Below are 19,439 nucleotides of genomic sequence, written 5' to 3'. Positions count from 1 at the left end.
ATGAAAAGCCTGCACCCACACCATGCTCAGGGTCCCAAATTTGGGGTCGTTCTCTGTCTGAGATTCAGAAAAAGCCCATTTTTATCACTTCTATTCAACACAGTATTGGGGACCACAGCCAGGGAAAACTAGGCAAGAAAAACAAAAGACATCCAAATTCGGATGGGAACAGTAAAGTCACCTCTATTCACAAACACTGTCTTACGCTTAGAAATCCTAAAGGGCACACACACACAAGGAGAGAGAATTAGAAACAAATTTGGGGTGGGGGCTGGAGAGATGGCTCAGTGGTTAAGAGGACCAGGGTTCAGCTCCCAGCACCCACAGCTTACAACTGTCTGTAACTCCTATTCCAGGGGATCTGACAGCCTCACACAGACATATACGCAGGCAAAACAATAGCATACATAAAATAAATAAGTTACTTTAAAAACCTCACAATTTTAGGGCTGGAAAGATGGCTCAGTGGTTAAGAGCAATGGCTGCTCTTTGAGAGGATCCAGGTTCAATTCCCAGCACCTACATGGCAGCTCACAACTGTCTGTAACTCCAATTTAAGAGAATCTGACACCCTCACACATACATACACCCAGGCAAAACACCAATGCACATAAAATAAATAAATATTCAAAAAACCATAATTATAAAAAAAAAACAAGCAAGGTTGCAGGACTCAAAATGAAACTACTAGATAGTGCTGGAAGAAATTGAGGGCATAATTAGAAGTAATCAGAAACATATCTATTCATGGGTCGTTGACTTAATATTGCTACAATATTGGTAGTGACCAAAGTAATCTACTGCATCCAACAATGTGGTTGAAGAAATAGAATAGGAAACTTGGGCTGGAGAAATGGCTCAGTAGTTAAGAGTGCTTGCTGCTCTTCCAGAGACCCTGGTTTGATTCCCAGCACATAAGGACTCACAACCAACTGTAGCGTAGCTCCAGCCTCAGGGTATTCAATGCCCTTTTCTCACCTCTCTGGGCTCCAGGCATGCATGTGGTTCAGACAACATACATGAAAGAAAAGCACTCACTCACACACACACAAAATCCTTTTTTTTTTTTTGGTTTTTCGAGACAGGGTTTCTCTGTAGCTTTGGTGCCCATCCCGGAACTAGCTCTTGTAGACCAGGCTGGCCTCGAACTCCCAGAGGTCCGTCTGCCTCTGCCTCCCGAGTGCTGGGATTAAAGGCGTGCGCCACCACCGCAAGGCCACACAAAATCTTTTTTTTTTTTTTAAAGACTAGTCAAGTATAGTAGTGAGAGCAGAGTAACCAATCGTTAACAACCCTGAATGGTTGCTAACAATTGACAGGGTAAACAATTGTTATACAACTGTGAACAGTTGGTAACAACTGTCATAAATGGCTGTTATTAATCAACAGAAAGCACAAATGGCTGACTGTGAACAATCAGCGGAAAGAATTCACTACCTTCGGACCAGCCCACACAAAATCTTTTTAAGAAAAAGGAAAATCCATTTAGCCATTGCTATGAAACTTCAAATACCCTGAAGTATCCAAAACACTCTAGCAGGAAACAAAGTTGCTCATTCTTTCTTTTTTTGGTTTTTCCAGACAGGGTTTCTCTGTAGCTTTGGAGCCTGTCCTGGAACTAGCTCTTGTAGACCAGGCTGGCCTCGAACTCACAGAGATCTGCCTACCTCTGCCTCCTGAGTGCTGGGATTAAAGGCGTGCGCCACCACCACCCAGCTCTTTCTTCTTTTTCTTAAGACTTATTATTTTTAGTTATGTGTGTGCGTTGTGTGTGCATGTGAGTGCGGTCCCCTGGAGTTGGAGCTACAGGCAGCAGTGGGCCTCCTGATGTGGGTGTTGGGAATCAACTCCAGCCTTCTGTAAAAACAGCAACCATTCTTAACCACGGCTCCATCTCTCCAGTTCCTTTCTTTCCTTTTACATTTATTTGTTTATTTGTGTGCAAGTGTGAGTGTGTGTGTGCACACATGTATGTATGCCACGGTGAACATGTAGATGTCAGAGGACAATTTGCAGGAGTCAGTTCTCTCCTTGGGGACTGTGATGGTTTGAATACGATTGGCCCCCATAGGCTCACAGATTTAAATGCTTGGTCAGCTCTTGGTAGACTGTTTGGGCGGGAGTGGGCATGCCCTTATTGGAGGTGTGTCAATGGAAATGGGCTTTGATGTTTCAAAAGCCCTTGCCAGGACCAGTGACTGTCTCTCTGCCTGGCTGCCAGTGCGTGGAAAGCTCTCAGCTACTCCAGAACCGTGTCTGTTTGCATGCCTCCATGTTCCCAGCCATGAGGATAATGGACTAACTCTCTAAAACTGAATGCAAACTTTCTTTTTTAAAGTTGCCGTGGTCATGGTGTCTCTTCACAGCAAAGAAAGTAACGCAGCGGCAAACGCCCTTATCCACTGAGCCATCTTCCAACCTTCTGATTCCAAAACTTATTGTTAAAAACTACTAAAAATAATCCAAAGTGTGATACATATGTACAGACCAAGGAGACAGTAAGGGAGTCAGGGGTTAACCCTTCCATCTGTCAGTTGATTTTGACAAGGAATCAAAGGGAAAGACTGGTCCTCTCCAACAACAGAATTCTGTAGTCCCATACACAGAAGAATGGAACCGAACCTTGCTTTATGCCATCTACAAAAATTAACTCAAAGTGGATCAGAATCATAAATTTAAGACTCAAAAGTAAGCCTGGAGGTGGTGCACACCTTTAATCCCAGCACTCAGGAGGCAGTTGCAGGTGGATCTCTGTGAGTTCGAGGCCAGCCTGGTCTACAGAGCGAGTTCCAGGACAGCCAAGGTAAAGAAACCCTGTCTCAAAAATGAACAAACAAACAAAAAGACTCAAACATATACGTATACAGCTCTTAATGAAAACAGTGAACAGCAACCAAGGCAGAGGAGGTGGAAGACAAGGGACCTGAGACGGTGGTGTGAGAGGGTGTGGCCAGACTGCCAAGAAAGGGGGCCAGGTGCGAAAGCCCAGTGGTGGGGAGCTTCCAACACAATGTCCCTGGCTGGTTTTGACAGCAGGAGGAGGAAGAGGTAAAAGGTAGAAGTGGTTTAAGTATGGAGAAGGAGCTGTTAGGAGACACACTGAGCAGAGATAACTGGGTAGAAACGGAGATGTCAATAGTTCCAGGGGAAGAGTATGCTTCTCTCCATGGGAACCTAGGAACAACCCCCTGGCACCACTACTCCCAGGAGAGATAGGTAGAAGAAACTAGTTGAGAGGGACAAGGGCTAAATTTCAGTCTCAAAGGGAATGCATAGTCAGCCCTCCCTGTACTCCACTGGCCTGGAGGGCAGAGGCTCATCTTTCTGGTTGTCTGTGTGTGACAAGTGTCTGGATAGCCCCTGAACACTCAGGTCTTTACTGAATGAATAAGCAAGTGACAGAGAATGAGAAGAAAAGTGTCCAGACTCAAGGGGTAGCAGGTGAGTTAGCCAGAGCAGACACAAGAAAGCCCCGGATGTGCTGGCAGGGATGGAGTGGTTGATGCCTAAAAGGAGAGGTGAGGAGAGGAGGCAGGCGTCATGGGCTGAAGGGCTAAGGTGAGCAGAAACGACCCCTACTTAAGTCCACAGGCACAAGAGAAATGGCCTGGTGTGTGAGAAGACAATCTGATGAAGAGGGATGGAGTTTGTGCTAGGACCCCAAGAAGACTGGGGTCCTTAAGGGTCCTTAGTACAACCGTGCCCAGCCTACAGACAAACAGGTGCTGAAAATGGGTCATGCTGGACAGAGCCATGGCTACTCACCTGGGAGTAGACAGTGGCATGGACCCAGGCAAGCCGGCGGCTCAGGTGGTCCAGCTTTTCTGAGAAAACTTTCTGGCTCTTGGTCAGCTCTGCAAGGATATCCTTTCTCTGGCCCACAAGAAGAAAAAAAGACAATCAGAATATGGCCTCACGCCCATATCTCACTAGGCAGTTTGATGTGGGCTCTAGCCCAGGGAAGATGAGGGAGGGGGGTGGGGCTCCACTTAGAAAGCTCACTTCTGCCAGTGGTGATCAGTGGCAACCTAGCAAGTCCCAGAAGAAGGCCCTGGTTAACCCTTCTGTGAGCTCCTGGGACACAGGGCCAGACCGCAACTTCAATGGCTGGGTAGGCCAAGGCTTTGGTGACAGTGGGCAGAGAAGGCCTGCTAAGGAGGCCCAGCCCAGGCGAGGCATGCCATGGCAGAAGGGCTCCAGGGGACTGGGAGAGCCAGGGCCTTCTTCCTGCTGACTCAGGGTGGCTGAGGCGGCACTCAAGGGCCATCCATTATTAACGAGGGCGAGGACTCTGCATCAGCACTTAGTGAGCGGGCAGGGGTGGCGAACCTTGGCACGGGTTGCGGCTGGTCGATGGGGCTCAGGATAGACAGGCTCCTCAGCCAGCCTTGCTCTCACCACTTGGTGCGGTCAGGGTAGGGACAGGGGAAAATGTTGGGGCTTCCCCGGAACAAGATTTCCTTTGTGGGATGCCGTGGTATACTAGGGACCCCCAAGCATACTGTCCCTGTGCCACACCCTTCTGCTCCAATGCCACCTTCCTACCCAGCCTTACCCTCTTGGGGCAGCGGCGGAGTTTGTCCTCTGTGTCTCTCAGGGCCATTGCATACTCATTGACATCATCGGACACGCCCACCATCTGGAGTATTGAACACCACGTATTCAGGGTGACCCTTGGGTACCTTAACCAGGCTTTTTAAAACCCAATCTGGCCCCAGCCTGCGAAGTTCCCAAATCTCTGTCTCTTCCTACAAAATTACTACAGTCAGAGCCAGGCAGCATCAGCAGAGTCCTGCTGTGTGACACGCGCGTGTGCACTGACACCCCACAGGCAGGCATCCCACCAGGCAGAACACCCCTCACAACCATGGATTGACAGAGCAAGACCTTGCCCAGCTGCTGGTGGACGCTGAGGTTATACATCATGACAGTGCCATCCAGGACTTCCAACAGTGAGTTCTCCGTAAGGGGCTGCTCCGGCTCCTCAGGGGGTCTCCCCAATAGCAGGCCCTCATTCCAGTGGCTGCCCTCAACTGGGGAGCAGAAGACAGAACGAAAGCCAGGTTTTTCTATTTGTTCTTTGAGATAGGGTCTCGCTATGTAGACCAGGCTGGCTCTAAACTCCCAGAGCTCTGACTACCTCTGCTTAACTAGTGCTGGGATTAAAGGTGGTGCTACCTCACCCCGCTTCCGATTTTCTCTGAAATATGCACAGGCTGAATGGATCTTCTAGGAGAGGGGATTCCCTCTCTCTTCCTTGTCTAGGAAGGGAGCTTCAGGGAGGTCAAGGGAGGGTGGGGTGCAGGGCAAGGCCCTGCAGCACCAGAACCTATTTTTGTAATATTGATTTCACGTCTTCAGACTGCGCTTCCTGTGCCCTTGGGATGTGGCCAGGCCTCAAGGTGGTAGGGAGTGGGGGGAGGAGGGGACTATTCTGGTTTATACACAGCAGAAGGCTCCCTCAGCAGCTCTGCCTGGCACCTACTGTCCTCACGAGTCCTCTGTTCCACGTTCAGCGAGCGGACCTTTACTTTCTCCACGGTGCTCAGAGGTCGCCGTGGGGTCATGAGGCTCACAGCTGCTGTGCTGAGGAAGCGGTTGGCTCGGCCCAGGGTTGGAGAACTGAGCCAGCCTGGCCGGGGCAGGGGCAGTGCCCCTCCCATGGCCAGGGCTTGCATGGGACGCTGTGGTGGAGAAAGGGGGTCAGAAGCTCATCGACTCTCCTGGGGCCTGTGTAGGGCGCACTTTATATACAGAGTAGGGGGAATGACAGGGAGAGGTCATGCTCCAGCAGCCAGGAACTTCCCTGTGAGAAGCTGGACACGTGTCACACCCCTGCCTACAAGAAGGAACTTCTGGCTGCCCCTACTGCCTCACCTGGGCCGCCGTCGGGGCTGGCTCTTCATCCTCATCCAGGTCATCCATGGTAGCTGCCTGGAGCTCCAGGGGGTCAATCACGATATTGGCTTTGGAAGCAAGGTCATCTGGGAGACAAGCAGGACAGGAGGCTTAGGCCAGCTATAGAAGAGGGACTGTCGACAGAACTGCTCTGAGCAGAGACAGCACTGGCAGGCTGGGGGTGGGGATTGTGCACAGCCTACTCCCCACTGTCCCTCTTATCTCTCTACAGCACAGGGGCCCCTCTAGCTGCAACCAGCAGCAGGAGGCACCCCTTACCCCAGCACTCCTGTGGGTCTCTAGTTTCCTGTAAGACTACTTCATATAACCCACACAGGCACGCCCCGCTTTGCACAGACAGTCCATCTCCAGCTTGGGGTTTGCTTCTCGCTGGGTTTGCAGGTCTCTCCAGTACCCTGGACTTGATATCTCAGGGTCCCCAGGCAGCCCCTCGCTCTGATGACACCAGCTGCAGAGCACCTAGCATGATCAAGGTTACTCATTGTTCTATGGTGCCTGCTTCACACGTGGATAACGGTCCCCCTGCAGTCCATTCCAGAGGGAGTGTCTCATAACATAGACCTAACTTCAGTCCCCAGCCTCTCCCAGGCCTTCCAAAGCTGTCTGTGGAGATTTTGTGCCTTCTGTGTGGCCTGTAAAAGTCTCAGACTGGCCTCACCCTCACAGGTGCCTGCCTCAGACTTGAATTCCCAGCAAGTGTCTGCAGGCCATACTGGGCTGCTTCTGACTTTTATGGTTACTTTTTTGTTTTGTTTTTGTTTCTTTTTTTTTTTTAAAGATTTATTTATTATGTATACAACATTCTGCCTCCATGTATGCCCACACACCAGAAGAGGGCACCAGATCTCATTACAGATGGTTGTGAGCCACCATGTGGTTGCTGGGAATTGAACTCAGGACCTTTGGAAGAGCAGGCAATGCTCTTAACCACTGAGCCATCTCTCCAGCCCTGTTTTTGTTTCTTAAGACAGGGTTTCTCTGTGTAGCCCTGGGTGTTTTGGAACTAGCTCTTGTAGACCAGGCTGGCCTCAGACTCACAGAGATCCACCTGCTCCACCTCCCAAGTGCTGTGATTAAAGGCATGTGCCACCATGTCCAGTGTTGTTGCTTATTTTTAATATAATGTTTTTAGATTTATTTTTACTTGTATGAGTGGTTTTGTACATGTACCATGTGCAAGCCTGGTATCCAGAGAGATGCCCTAGATGCCCTGGATTCCTTGGAACTGGAGTTACAGACTCTTGTGAGCTGCCCTGTGGATGCCAGCACTCAATCCCGGGCCCTCAACAAAAGTAATAAGTGCTCATAACTGCTGAGCCTGCTGTCCCAGGGCCCTGTTTGTTATTTTTTAAAGAAGGTCTCACTGCATAGCCATGGCTGGCCTGGAACTCACAGAGATCTACCTGCCTCTACCCTCCTGAGTGCTGTTTTTTTTACAGTGTGTGCCACCACAGTCTGCTCATTTTGATACTCTTGCCCGTGGGTTCACAGTACCAAAGGCCCTTTGTACCATAGTGAGCTGTGCTCACCAATGAAAGCAGCTCAGACAGCACTGACACACCCCTTACCAGGCTACTAAATCCTGTGTCAATACATCTGCCCCCCCCTCCCACCTTTTTTTTTCCGTGACAGGGTTTCTCTGTAACAGCTCTCTGGCTGTCCTGGACCTCACTCTATAGATCAGGCTGGCCTCGAACTCACAGAGATCTGCCTGTCCAAGTGCTGGAATTAAAGGCCTGTGCCACCACTGCCCGGCCATCTGGCCCTATTTCATTAGTGCATTCCTAGCCTATCTCTAGTGCCCAAGGAAGGCACATCTGGCTAAACTGGAGGTCAAATGCAGCCTAGCAGGTCAGTAAGCCCTGACTAAACAGGGAAGAAAGACTTGGGCACCCTCTAGTGGACAAGGGTGGCTCAGCACCCACAGCAGTGCAGGCTCAGAGGCAGCCAGGGCTGTTCACTGCCACAGCCTCCACTCACCTTTTAGGGTCTTTCGAAGGTGTGAGAGGAGGCCCCCAAGGCGCTGAAGGTCAAAGTAATCCACCTTGCCATTGTAGAAGATCTGTGGTGGGACATAAGCCTCTGCAGGGAGTCAGGGATGCAGGGTCAGCAGTCAGGGGTTAGTGGAACTCTGCAGAGCCGTCTGACCTTGGTCATCCATCGGCCCAGGCAGACAGCAGAGCCAGAGCCCAGGGCTCCTTGTCTCTCTCTCTCCTTGCTGTTTTAGGTTAGCCAACAGCTGTAGGACTTGGGGTCGGGGGAGAATTCTTGGCAGCTGGTTACTCAAGAGAACAGAAGGACAAACTCTATGGGATATCCCCAAACCCAGAGTGCCTAAATCTCCTACTGACTCCTGGGGACTCTATCTGTCCAGATGCAGGAGCCCCAGGACCCATCCGAGGCATCTTCACAAAAGGCTGCACAGAGATCTAGGTACCAGCACTAAGGAATAATGCCTGTCACGGGCAGGAGGAGCCTGTGGAAGTAACCAGTCAACATAGGTCTAAAGGTCCCAGAGTGTGGGGGTTCCTGAAATGGATTTAGCTGGGCAAAGGCCCAGTAATCTTCACATCCAGCTCAGCTCTCACTACCACCACCGGCAGCTACAGCAGACCTGGTTCAGTCCAGCTCTGCCAACCTGGGGTCTGGCATCACTTACCTTCACTGAAGGCAGCACGGGGGTTGGAAACTTTGTATTCGTCCCAATAGAAGCGCAGGGCAGATACCAGCCGGTGTAAGAAGCAGACCATGTACTCAGGGGGGCAGAGCGTGGGCATGTTCTGGGGTCAGATGACAGAAAACATACATTGGTGCCAGGCCAGAGTCCAGCTTATTCCTCATCCAAGGCTGTGAGCCAGGATCCCGGGAGGAAAAGCCGGCAAGAACAACACAGGTGACAGACAGGTCAGAGGCACCAGACGCCCAGATTGCAGCCCTTGCAACACAGCCAGGAGCCCACAATGGCCGCCCTGAGGATACCTACCCCCCGGCCACTGGCATTCTCCTGCAGAAACTTCCGGAATTTTGTCAGAAAAATGTACCTAGAAGCTTCGCCCTTCAAGGAATGGGAAAATGAGGCTATGCTGAGCTGACAGTTACCTTAAAGACCACAGGAATGCGAGCCAGCCCCTGCTCTTGGGCTCAGGGCCCGAAACAGCATCCCCCCCCCCAGCCAGGGATTCCCACAGGAGTCCTGGGTCACTTACCCCATTGTCATCCTTATTATCCAACAGCAGCTTCAGGATCTGGACCTGTAGTCCTTCCACCACTGGGATGGGGCGGGAAATACAGCCTTAGGCTCCCAGGAAAGGGAGCAGGTAGAACTCCAGAACCAGGGTTCCCCGCTTCTGCTGGTATAGTCACCACCAACTGCTCCTAATCCCACCCCTGCCCAAGGCCTGAGGCCAGGGCTGACCTTCAATGCGCTTCTTGAGTCTTTGGCAGCCTCGCTCATAGGCTCTTCTCCTTTGCCGCTCCTCAGTGGTCTCCTCCTCTGCTTCCTTACTGTCTCTGCCCTGGGCAGGAACAGAGGACAGAAGAGAGCGGGGTTTCCTGGGGGCTGACTTACCCAGGACTACTTCACATGGAAGTCCTCACCCCGAGAACTTCAGGAACCAGGGCAAAAGAGGCCTCAGGTACTGGGTGCCAGGTGCACAGGTACACTGGGGCAGGCCCTCACTGTGCCAGCTCCCACCCCGCTCAAGGTCTGCCCACCTCCCTGCTGGAGCGATGGGGCCACCAGGTGGTGGGAATGAGTTCCTGCAGGCCAGCCTCCTCCACACGCAGGGGACTCTTAATATAAAAGAAGACCACTGACCGGAGCATGTCAAAACTGGTAACTGTCAAGGAAGAACTTGGCTCACCAAAGAGCCTACTATATACCCTCACGAGCCCACCTTGGAAGCCTACCTTGATGTACCCACCATAGCTCTCCCATCGTCAAAGATGCCAATCTCACCATGTAACTGTCTCCTAGGTTGTGAGCCTCAAGAGAGATCTATCTATGGCTATCAAATCAGCAAGCCTGCTACCCAGCAAGGGTATGATAAAAACTTGTCAAAGGAACAGGTGGATGGGATGGGCCTGCCAGTCCATCTCAGACCCCATATGTCCCACTGTTTGTGCTTGCTGGAGGCTGAAAGATACCAGACTAAGGGGGCCAGTGCTTAGGATTCCCAAACAGCTCACCACATTGGAGAAACAGGAAGACCTGCCTCTTCAGAGAAGACCTTGTCTGTGCACTCAGACAAAAGTACAGAGATGAGGCTAAAGAGAGCAGGCCGTGGGGCCTTCCCACACCTCCACACACAGCTGCAGTGGAGAAGAGCCCTGTTCAGCCAGCCAGGCAACTGCAGACCTCTCCTTTGCCTTCTCAGTTCTGTGGGGACTCAGCTGTGGTCTCCTGAACCTTCCTAGAGACTCCTGGAGTGGTGGACACTGCCCTCTGCTGACCTTGGAGGGCACTACAAGGCAGGTCTGCCTAGCATCGAGAGGATACAGGACGTTACTAAGCAGAAACTTGCGGGACTTCTCGTGTCTCAGGATAGAAATAGTGAGGCGCAGGTAGTGGATCTGTGGAGAAAGGGGTGCTCAGAATCGGCAGCGAGGCTCGGGGGTTTCAGGGCAGGGACAGATGCTCCCACCTGTAGACCCAGGTCTGGGACAATCGGTGAGAACCGGTAGAGACGCAGCAGAGACATCATCAACTGCTTGAGGCAATCCTGTACCTCATAGTCCTAGGAAGAGATGCTAGGGCAGCCATGACAGGGGCCTCTTCCAGGACCCTACCATACCTCCCTTGCTCTGATGGAGTCTGACAGCCTGGCCTGAGCCTGGAGTCAGAAGTCTTACCTCCATGAAGAGCCACAAGAGGTCCAAGATCTGGTGTACTACTGACTGTGCCTGCTCAGGCGTGCCCTTCTCCATGATCCCCAGCAGGAAGCTCATGAACACAGCCTCCACGAGGTAAACCTTGCGCTACACCAAAGGGCAGGCACTAGTAAAAGTTGGGCCTCCTGCTGCCCAGGAGACCCCTGCTCATGTTGAAGAAGCAGGCCTCGGACACCAAGTTTTGAGCCTTTCAAGCAATTCTATCAGAGATGATCCCCTTCCAGAGTCTGACTGAGGAACAAGAGGAGCTGCTGGCCTGCTGGCCCACAATCTCTCCAGGGCTTTGTCTCACCATTTCCTCAGCCTGTGACATCAAGACCCTCTTCCCCAGGATTCTGTCCTTAAAGTCTGAGGCCTGTGGCCTTACAGAACCCTGGCAGCTAATGTTACTGTATCCCGCGTGAGCCCCAGCAGATGCAGGTATCTACCACAGACATACCGAACATGCCCCCTCTTCCCCTCCCTGCAGTCTCACCAGAAGTGGTGCGAAGTGATGGAAGATGTGGGCCAGGGTAAGCAGGACAGTGGGCTGCCCTTGCAGCTGCCACTCAGAGCTCTCCTTCTCCACCAACCGCCCTTCCTGTAGGTGGGGGAGAAGACCATGAGGGGAGGAGGGCTGGGGTAAGACCCCTGCTTCCCCAGCCCAGACTCTGCTCACCACAGGGTCCAGTTCCACACTCAGCACTGCCTGAAAACAGCCCAGCAATCTCTGTGCCCGCACCAGGTCAGCAAAGGGAGGGTCCTGCAGAGGCCGGAAGCCCGCAACTGGGTAGGTGCCACAGAGTTAAGCCAGCAACCTGAGGCTCAGACACATCCTCCTCCCTCCCTCCCTCCCTCCCTCCCTCCCTCCCTCCCTCCCACCAAGAGCCTAACCAGGGGCCCAGTCTGCATCGCAGTTCTCCCGCTCACTATCTGAGGGGTAAAAACTCTTTTGTCACTTCATGCTCTTCATTTGCTCAATGAAGACAATGGCACCCACCTTAAAAGGACTTTTGTCCTTGGACCAACTTAACTAAGCTGCATCTTGTGTGCATACTGCAGCAACTAGGCTTGCCACCAGCCCATAGTGCTCCTGGGTGGGGAGACCCTCATTTTAGATGCCAAGCCACCCACAATCATATTCCCAAAATGATATCGCAAAGGACGGCTGCCGAAGTTGAATGCCACAGACTCCTTGAATGACAGGCTGATGGCTGGGAAGTAGGCCATTCCTAGGCCCCTGGACAGGTTCTCGAAGGCGGTGCCCAGCGACACACCATTCCTGGGGAGGAAAGGGTAGGTCTGTAAGCCAATGCTAGGAAGGGTATGGTTGCCCACCCTTGGTCTACTGAACTTGGCCTGGCTCCCTTAGAGGGAGCAGTCTGGCCAGGTCTATAAAGATAGGAGACTCACAGGCAAAAGGATAGAGTACCATCATCCAGATCAATGAGGCAGCTCACGATGTCCCCCGCTGCCCATGCCTGCCACAGAAGGAAGCTTTACAGACACGAAGAAGTACAGCTGCCTGCCCGATCCACATCCCAGGTGCATTCCTAGGACCACCCAGGGAAGACTGACCACAGGGAGACAGGGGACTCCAAACCCCCAGACCCTTCCCTGGTATCTAAAGTCCTTTGTAGTTAGCCTGTGGCTCTAGACCACAAGCAATGTGGTGGTTATGGGGTTGGTGATCCACGGAAGCCCAGCCCTCACCTTGCCGTAATTTGTTGTGGTCACGTTCCATTTGCGCACCCGGTTCCCGTCATAGGCGTAAGAGTTATGTGTATCTCCCACCCCTTCCTAGGAAGAAACTGCTTGTGAGGTCTGGGGATGATGGGTAAGGGCAGGCCAGAGCCCACCAGTTGCTAATCTAGTGCCCACATGACTCTAGAGAAGAGTGTGATGTGTTTGCAAGGGTTCTATACCAGGTGCCCTCGAGTAGAATGCAGCATATTCCATCTTTAGTGGGCAACTCAGGTCAGGCACCTGCTCTGAGGATGCCCGCAACACAGACCTCTCTGGGAAAGCCCTTCCCATGTATGTACCTCCTGGTTAAAGCGGCAGTTGATGGTGCACCAGCCGATCTGCATGAGACCCTGGGAGGAAATGAGCACCTCGTAGACCCACTTCCCTAGGAAGAGCAGAGGTAGGCCAGTGAATGAAGACTGCCTCTTGCCTCAGTTTCCTCCCAACTCTCTGAGCCTCAGTGGAGCGTGAGCTCACCTTTGTACACACATGTGGTAGAACGGATAGTGCCGAAGTTGCTGTGTCCAATCACCTGGATAGAGAAAAAAGTAATGTTTTTGTCCCCAGCTGAGTTAACATTGGTGGCACAAGTTTGTCAGGGCCAACACTGCACTGTGTCTAGTTGAGACAGGAGAGACTGTCAAGAGCTTCTGGGATAGAGGCATGATGGAACCAGGGCTTTGCAGAGAGGGTTGAGGTAGTGACTGCACTAAGGTTTCAGAACTGTGGCAGGAAGGCTAAGGCTGAGGACACCATGGTCTGCAGCAGTGTCAAGAGGAGTGCATGGCTAGCTCCATGAGGATGGACACAGAGGAGAGTTTGGGGCTCAACTAGGGGCCCACAACACATGCTCACTCACCCCCAGGAGGTCATCATCCACGAGGAGAAGCCCCTCAAAGCCTCCTGTGTGGTCTAGGACCACGGTAGATGGCCCAAGTCGCCCCTCAACTTGTCCTGAGAAGGGGAGATGTGTGAGATCAGGAGGGCAGAGGCGTTTACAGACACGGGAGATGTGAGTTCAGCAGAGAACCCCAGGACTTGGCACCGTAATTGCACACCCACTCCAAAGAATGCCTCGTACCCTGGCTCTCCTCGTCTTCACGGTCCACCTGGAGCAGCTGGTCCACGTGCTCTGGCAGGTTATGGAAGTTCAGGGGTTTCCTGGAGAGTGAGAGGATGCTGGGGGCCCACAAGCCTTGAGATCAGCCAAACCTCAATCACCCTGAGCCCTGTCTGGTGGCTGGTTAAGCTCTGGAGGAAGGGCTCACCTGGATCTAGACTCTGTAAGCTGGCAGGAGCTAACTCTAAGAGCTGAAGATGGGATTAGCCGCTAAGCTAAAACCTATAGGCACCGTATCCTAGGACTGTTTAAAAAGCAGAACTCAGCAGCCTCAGGCTGGGGAGATAGCATGGTCAGGAAAGAACTTGTCTGGCAACCAAAAGGACCAGAGCAAGAACCCAAGTAAGAAAAAAAAGGGTGTTATGTCATGTGTGTATAGTTTCAGCACTATTTGGCACTGGGAAAGAGGATGCAGGAGGATGGATCCCTGGGTCTCACTGGTGAGCCAACTAGCCCACTTAGCAAGGTCCTGGCCAGTAAGAGACCCTGCCTCAAAACAAACAAAAAGAGGACAGTATCTAAGGAGTGACTCAGAAGTTTGTCCTCTGACCTCCACATGCCCCACATGCTCCTGTGCTTCCAAGTGCATGTGTGTGCATGCTTGCACACATAAACACTACACACACACACTACACACACACACACACCAGCCCTCTAAGTTGTAATTTCCTTATCTATAAACAAACAAAACAATAATCACAACAAAAAGGAAAAATAAACTAGCTGTATGCCACGCTGTGACGATTCCCACGAAAGCACGTGCTCCCAAGTTACTCTTCACCTACATTCTCTCAGATGCATCTGTGCTGATTGTGGCTGAGAAGATGAGGCTGGGAGGAATGCCAGCTGCCACGTGGGCCAGCACCAGGGTTATCTAATCTAGTCCTTAACCCTAAACCTACGGTTCTTTTGGCAGCAACCTTCCCTACTATTCAGCCAAGGGAGACATGTTGGTCAGACATGCCCTGGTATTACAAAGGGCCTGCCCTCTGAGGAGCTGGCCGGCCCTCTCCTATACCTTCCTGTCTTTGGATGTTCATCAGAATACATGCCCCATCTGCTCACAATCTTTTGCAGCTAAAAGGGTGGGGCAAGTTTCGGCAGCTGCCTAATCTTCTCAGCACATGTGTCCCGAGCTCAAAGGACCTATCAGGCTGGGCATGCTTGCACACACCTTTAATTCCAGTACCCAGAAGGCTGAATCAGGAGAATTGCAAGTTTGAGACCAGACAGGGCCACACAGCAAGACCCTGGTGTTTGAGGGGGAGGGAGGGAGACCTGACCTGAGCTCAGCTCCTAAGAATAGTGTATTAACAACCAGCAGGACTTGGCAGAGCAGAGGTCTGCCGCCCATCTGGATCCAGTTCACAGACTGGCACCTGTTCTTCCCTAATCTCAGTACCTGCTTTCCTTACCTAACAGCAAGCTCTGGAAGGGTCAGGTGAGCTAAAGCACCAACTCCCAGCAGGTAGCTCTGACCCAGGTACACAGACCACACACTTCCCTGCAGTACCTCAGGGTTGAATCCAAACTGCAGGAGGTGGATATATACAGAGGCCCCTCCTCACCCTTGCTGAACCCTAGGCCAACGTCCGGAGCCAGCAACACAGTTAACCTAGCCAGTAACAAGGAAGACTGAAGGCAACCCTATGTCTGAATAGCCCAATAGTCCAAAGGCTAAAGGAAGTCTCCTCAAAAGCCATCCTTGCAGGCCCACAATTTAGGAGGTATATGCTCTGTGCCTATGGCAACAGCACACAATACATAGCAGCTGCCGAGATAGACTCCTCTGAGGTAAACCCTGGCTGCCCTTCTGGGAATTCCCAGGTCCCAGCCTAGAATCCTACATCTCCACAACCAAGTGACTGATGGCCCTGCCTCCTGCGGCTACAGCACTAGCAGTAGCATCTGTTAGTGGTCACATGGAGTAAAGTCAGAAGGCCCTAGGAAGAAGCCAGGATCAGGTCGAGAGTGAAGGCAGATAGGAGCCCTTCAGAAGCAGGAGCTTGCTGACCACCCTGCTACTTAAATAGAACAGTAATAAGGCTGTCTTCTGGGCTTCCCAAAGAGTAGAGATTGTGAAGTGGAACAGCCACATGGTCCAGGGAACACACAGGTAGAGAAATCCATGCTTCAGGGCAGGAAAAACATACATGACCCCATAAATAAATTAGGCTGGCAATAGTCTTAAAAGAGATTGCAGTATAGGCATGGTGCCTGTATTCTCATCACTTGAAGCGAAGGTAGGAAGCCTATCAATTTGGGAACAGCCTGGGCAATGCAGCAAAATCAACATTTTTTTTCCTCTGGACAGGGTTTCTTGGCTGTCCTGGAACCTACCTTGTAGACCAGGCTGGCCTCGAACTCAGAGTTTGCCTTCCAAGTGCTGAAATGAAAGGTGTGCGCTATCACTGCCCCACAAAAATCACTTATCTTAAAAAAAGAAGTAGTTGCAGGTCAAATAATTTAGCCATACCTGGACACGCTCGCAGCATGTTTACACAAGCAAAAGCACCTCCAAAATGAGCACAGTGGTAGTGGCCATAGAGGACTCTGGCCCTAAAAGATGTCCACCAAAATCAATTCAGAAGGGGGCTGGAGAGATGGTTCAGTGGTTAAGAGCATTGCCTGCTTTTCCAAAGGTCCTGAGTTCAATTCCCAGCAACCACATGGTGGCTCACAACCATCTGTAATGAGGTCTGGTGCAATTCTTCTGGCCTGCAGGCATCCATGCAGATAGAATATTGTATATATAATAAATAAATAAAATCAGAATATGTAAAAATATTCATGGAATAAACATGATGATAAAAATAGAATTCTAGAGCTGGCCAGAAGCAGGCAGATCTCTGTGAGTTCAAGGCCAGCCTGGTATACAGAGTGATTGGTCTACACAGTGGGTTCCAAGACATCTAGAGCTACATAGAGAGACCCTGCCTCAAAAAAAAAAAAAAAAGCTAATTTCCATAAACATTTAGAAGTGAAGAATATGTTTATTAGTTTGATGCTAGTGATTGTTTAACAGGCTTTACACACACACACACACACACACCTGCTATTTTAAAAAGCTGAGCCTGCTGGGCGGTGGTGGTGCACACCTTTAATCCTAGCACTTGGGAGGCGGAGGCAGGTAGAAATCTTGAGTTTGAGGCCAGCCTGGTCTACAGAAGGAGTTCCAGAACAGTCAGGGCTACACAGAGAAACCCTGTCTCAAAAAGGAAAAGAAAAAAAAAAAAAACAGAGAGAAAGAGAGAAAAAAAAAAAGTAGAAAAACAAAACTGGGGTTTTCCAAGAAGAGTGCAAGGGGGTGGACATGATCAAGATGACACATTGTACGTAGCTGTGCCATTAGTCCCAGAACTTGGCAGGAAGGTCTGAGTTTGAGACCGGCCTGAGTTCAATCCCAAATTGTCTTTGACTTCCAAAAGTGACAAGCACAAGCCCCCAAACACACACCAAAAAGAAAAAGAAAGAAAAGGTGCAGGGGGCCTAGTGGCGCTACAGATGTGGGGCACTGTAATCTGAATACTTAGGTGGTAGAACCCTCCTCCTCCCCCCTCCCCAAGCTCCAGGGCACTTGGCCTAAATTGAGAGTTCCAGGCCAACCTGTCTTACACAGGGAGACCAGTATCAAAAACGAAAACAAAAGCAACTTGTCTTTTTTTCTTTTTTCTTTTTTTTTGGTTCTTCAAGACAGGGTTTCTCTGTAGCTTTGGAGCCTGTCCTGGAACTAGCTTTTGTAGACCAGGTTGGCCTCGAACTCACAGAGATCCACCTGCCTCTGCCTCCAGGGTGCTGGGACTAAAGGCGTGTGCTACCACCAGCAGGCTGCAACTTGTCATCTTGAACGTTTAAAAAAGCATGTTGTTTACTTTGTTTCAATTATTACACAATAATAAGAAAAACAGTGTTTCCTCTCCTCTTATAGATCAGTCTTTAACCTGGGTCCTCCTGCTTTTTAGCATCCCCAAATGTTGGGGTTACATTCCTGAGCCACCACCCTCTGGAACACTTTTCCATAAGGGCTCGGGTTTTTTTTTAAAGTCTGATATTCTGTAGAATCTGAACTATGTACATTGTGAGATAAAGAAACCAGAAAGGAGCCGGGCGGTGGTGGCGCACGCCTTTAATCCCAGCACTCGGGAGGCAGAGGCAGGCGGATCTCTGTGAGTTCGAGACCAGCCTGGTCTACAAGAGCTAGTTCCAGGACAGGCTCCAAAACCACAGAGAAACCCTGTCTCGAAAAACCAAAAAAAAAAAAAAAAAAAAAAAAGAAACCAGAAAGGGATCACATTCAAATAGTTACATCTAACTAACAACAGAACAGGGGTGTTGCTTCTATTTGTTTTGAAGTTTCTGCTACTTGTAACTTTTATGCAGGTTGAACACAAGTGTATCCAGCTGAGGTTTCTACTATGTTAATTTCAGGAAGAGGCACAAATGGCCAGGGACATATACATAAGGCCAGATACTGGTGCACACAAATTCTTCCTTCTCTGGGCCCTCCTCAGAAGGAAGGAGCTAGCTCTATCTGGAGAGAGGAACAGAGTCCAGAGAGCAGACTGGAGGCACAGGTCTCACAGCAGGGAGTAGAGTGAGAACAGAACTAAGACAGGCTGCCCTTCCCCATAACGAGTCTCTGATCCGGCCCAACAAAGAGGACAGGGGCTACACACCCAACCATACCTGCTGGTGGCTGCAGGGGGCCCACGGTCAGGAGAGGAAAAGATACGGTACAGGTAGTCATTCAGTAGTTTCTCCTGCACAATGCCTGGGTCACAGATCAAAAGAAAGGAAAGAGGCAGTGATCAGAACAGCTCTTGGTCCCTACTGACCCCACAGACAGCTAGCCTTTGGCCAGCCCAAGGGTCAGCAGAGCAACCACACTGGGGGCATGGCTCCATGGGTGCTGGTGAAGAGCCAGTCACAGGAACAAGGCGTATTAGAAGGCCCAAGTTTCAGGGGACCTGGGCCCTTGCTGCATTTTCCTTTCCTTCTCCTTCCCCCAATACAAACTGCACCCTCCCTGCCAGCCCTTACCTGTGACCCTGGACTTCTCAGCATCTGAAGTCAGTCTATAGCTCTTTCGGGGAAAAGACATGCCAGCCCCCTTGGATGCCATCCTTCATCACTCATGGGCAGCCAGTGGTCCTAGAGGCTGAGCCAGATGCAGAGTGTGTCTACTCCAGGCTAGTCAAAGGCCCACACAGACCTCAGTCCTGCAACGGGGGAGGAAGGCTTGGGAGCCGGTGAGACTGAACCATACACATTCACACACATACTAATCTAGGGCCAGGGTAAGCACGGGCTCCCAGTTTTCCACACAGCAATGGTAGATGAGATCTAGGCTGATGCCAGGGATACTGTGTCCCACACTGTCTCAGTGCCCCATGCAGGACCTAACAGAGACCAGGCCTTGGCTCTGGGAAAATCATATCAACATGTCCAAAGTGAGGTGGCCTAGAGTAAAAACTCCTATATCCACCTTAGTCAAGGAATCCAGCTCATATTCAGAAGACAAAACCCTATACCACATTCCCTCAAGTATAGACCACCTGCGGCCACAAGTCCCTCTTACTCCCCCAGAGTAAGAGGTAAGAGATACCTTGTTTAGCCCAAGTTGCCTCTTTTTTTTTTTTTTATCTACGGTCTCATTAGCTTTCTTGTGCCCCACCCCCAAGCCTTCTACCCTATGCAATCACCACCCTAGCTAAGATCACGCCATAGGCCTTCCTGCCACGGTCTATCTAGCCCTTACGTAGCTGCAGCTGCTCCAGAAACTACA

General features: G+C 51.0%; 1 protein-coding gene across 4 annotated transcripts in view; it reads right to left on the bottom strand.

The window, feature by feature from the left end:
• Positions 1 to 19,439, bottom strand: part of Rnf123 (ring finger protein 123) — a 30,022-nt gene that overhangs the window by 9,734 nt on the left and 849 nt on the right. For 2 of the 4 annotated variants that reach the window (XM_041676905.1, XM_041676904.1), the window contains exons 2-26: positions 18,695 to 18,812; positions 18,341 to 18,425; positions 13,616 to 13,695; positions 13,394 to 13,488; positions 13,012 to 13,066; positions 12,834 to 12,919; positions 12,502 to 12,588; positions 12,202 to 12,269; positions 11,945 to 12,070; positions 11,468 to 11,582; positions 11,285 to 11,389; positions 10,771 to 10,896; positions 10,563 to 10,655; positions 10,418 to 10,491; positions 9,634 to 9,751; positions 9,335 to 9,434; positions 9,126 to 9,187; positions 8,903 to 8,974; positions 8,579 to 8,699; positions 7,900 to 8,001; positions 5,878 to 5,984; positions 5,486 to 5,684; positions 4,888 to 5,033; positions 4,556 to 4,639; positions 3,766 to 3,873 (exon numbers count right to left, since the gene is read on the bottom strand). In XM_041676905.1, coding sequence (XP_041532839.1) covers positions 3,766 to 3,873; positions 4,556 to 4,639; positions 4,888 to 5,033; positions 5,486 to 5,684; positions 5,878 to 5,984; positions 7,900 to 8,001; positions 8,579 to 8,699; positions 8,903 to 8,974; positions 9,126 to 9,187; positions 9,335 to 9,434; positions 9,634 to 9,751; positions 10,418 to 10,491; positions 10,563 to 10,655; positions 10,771 to 10,896; positions 11,285 to 11,389; positions 11,468 to 11,582; positions 11,945 to 12,070; positions 12,202 to 12,269; positions 12,502 to 12,588; positions 12,834 to 12,919; positions 13,012 to 13,066; positions 13,394 to 13,488; positions 13,616 to 13,695; positions 18,341 to 18,425; positions 18,695 to 18,776 — 2,496 coding nt within the window. In that variant the 5' untranslated portion in view covers positions 18,777 to 18,812. Of the gene's footprint in view, positions 1 to 3,765; positions 3,874 to 4,555; positions 4,640 to 4,887; positions 5,034 to 5,485; positions 5,685 to 5,877; positions 5,985 to 7,899; positions 8,002 to 8,578; positions 8,700 to 8,902; positions 8,975 to 9,125; positions 9,188 to 9,334; positions 9,435 to 9,633; positions 9,752 to 10,417; positions 10,492 to 10,562; positions 10,656 to 10,770; positions 10,897 to 11,284; positions 11,390 to 11,467; positions 11,583 to 11,944; positions 12,071 to 12,201; positions 12,270 to 12,501; positions 12,589 to 12,833; positions 12,920 to 13,011; positions 13,067 to 13,393; positions 13,489 to 13,615; positions 13,696 to 18,340; positions 18,426 to 18,694; positions 18,874 to 19,439 lie in introns of all 4 variants that reach the window. The other 2 variants (XM_041676903.1, XM_041676906.1) reach the window with 1 other exon arrangement.

The sequence above is a fragment of the Microtus oregoni genome, unplaced genomic scaffold (genome assembly GCF_018167655.1).
Source record: "Microtus oregoni isolate MIOR12 unplaced genomic scaffold, Mior012 000028F_ref0000031, whole genome shotgun sequence".
Classification (NCBI taxonomy): domain Eukaryota; kingdom Metazoa; phylum Chordata; class Mammalia; order Rodentia; family Cricetidae; genus Microtus; species Microtus oregoni.
The sequence above is the reverse complement of the archived record's forward strand: the minus strand, read 5'-3'. Positions and strand labels throughout refer to the sequence as shown.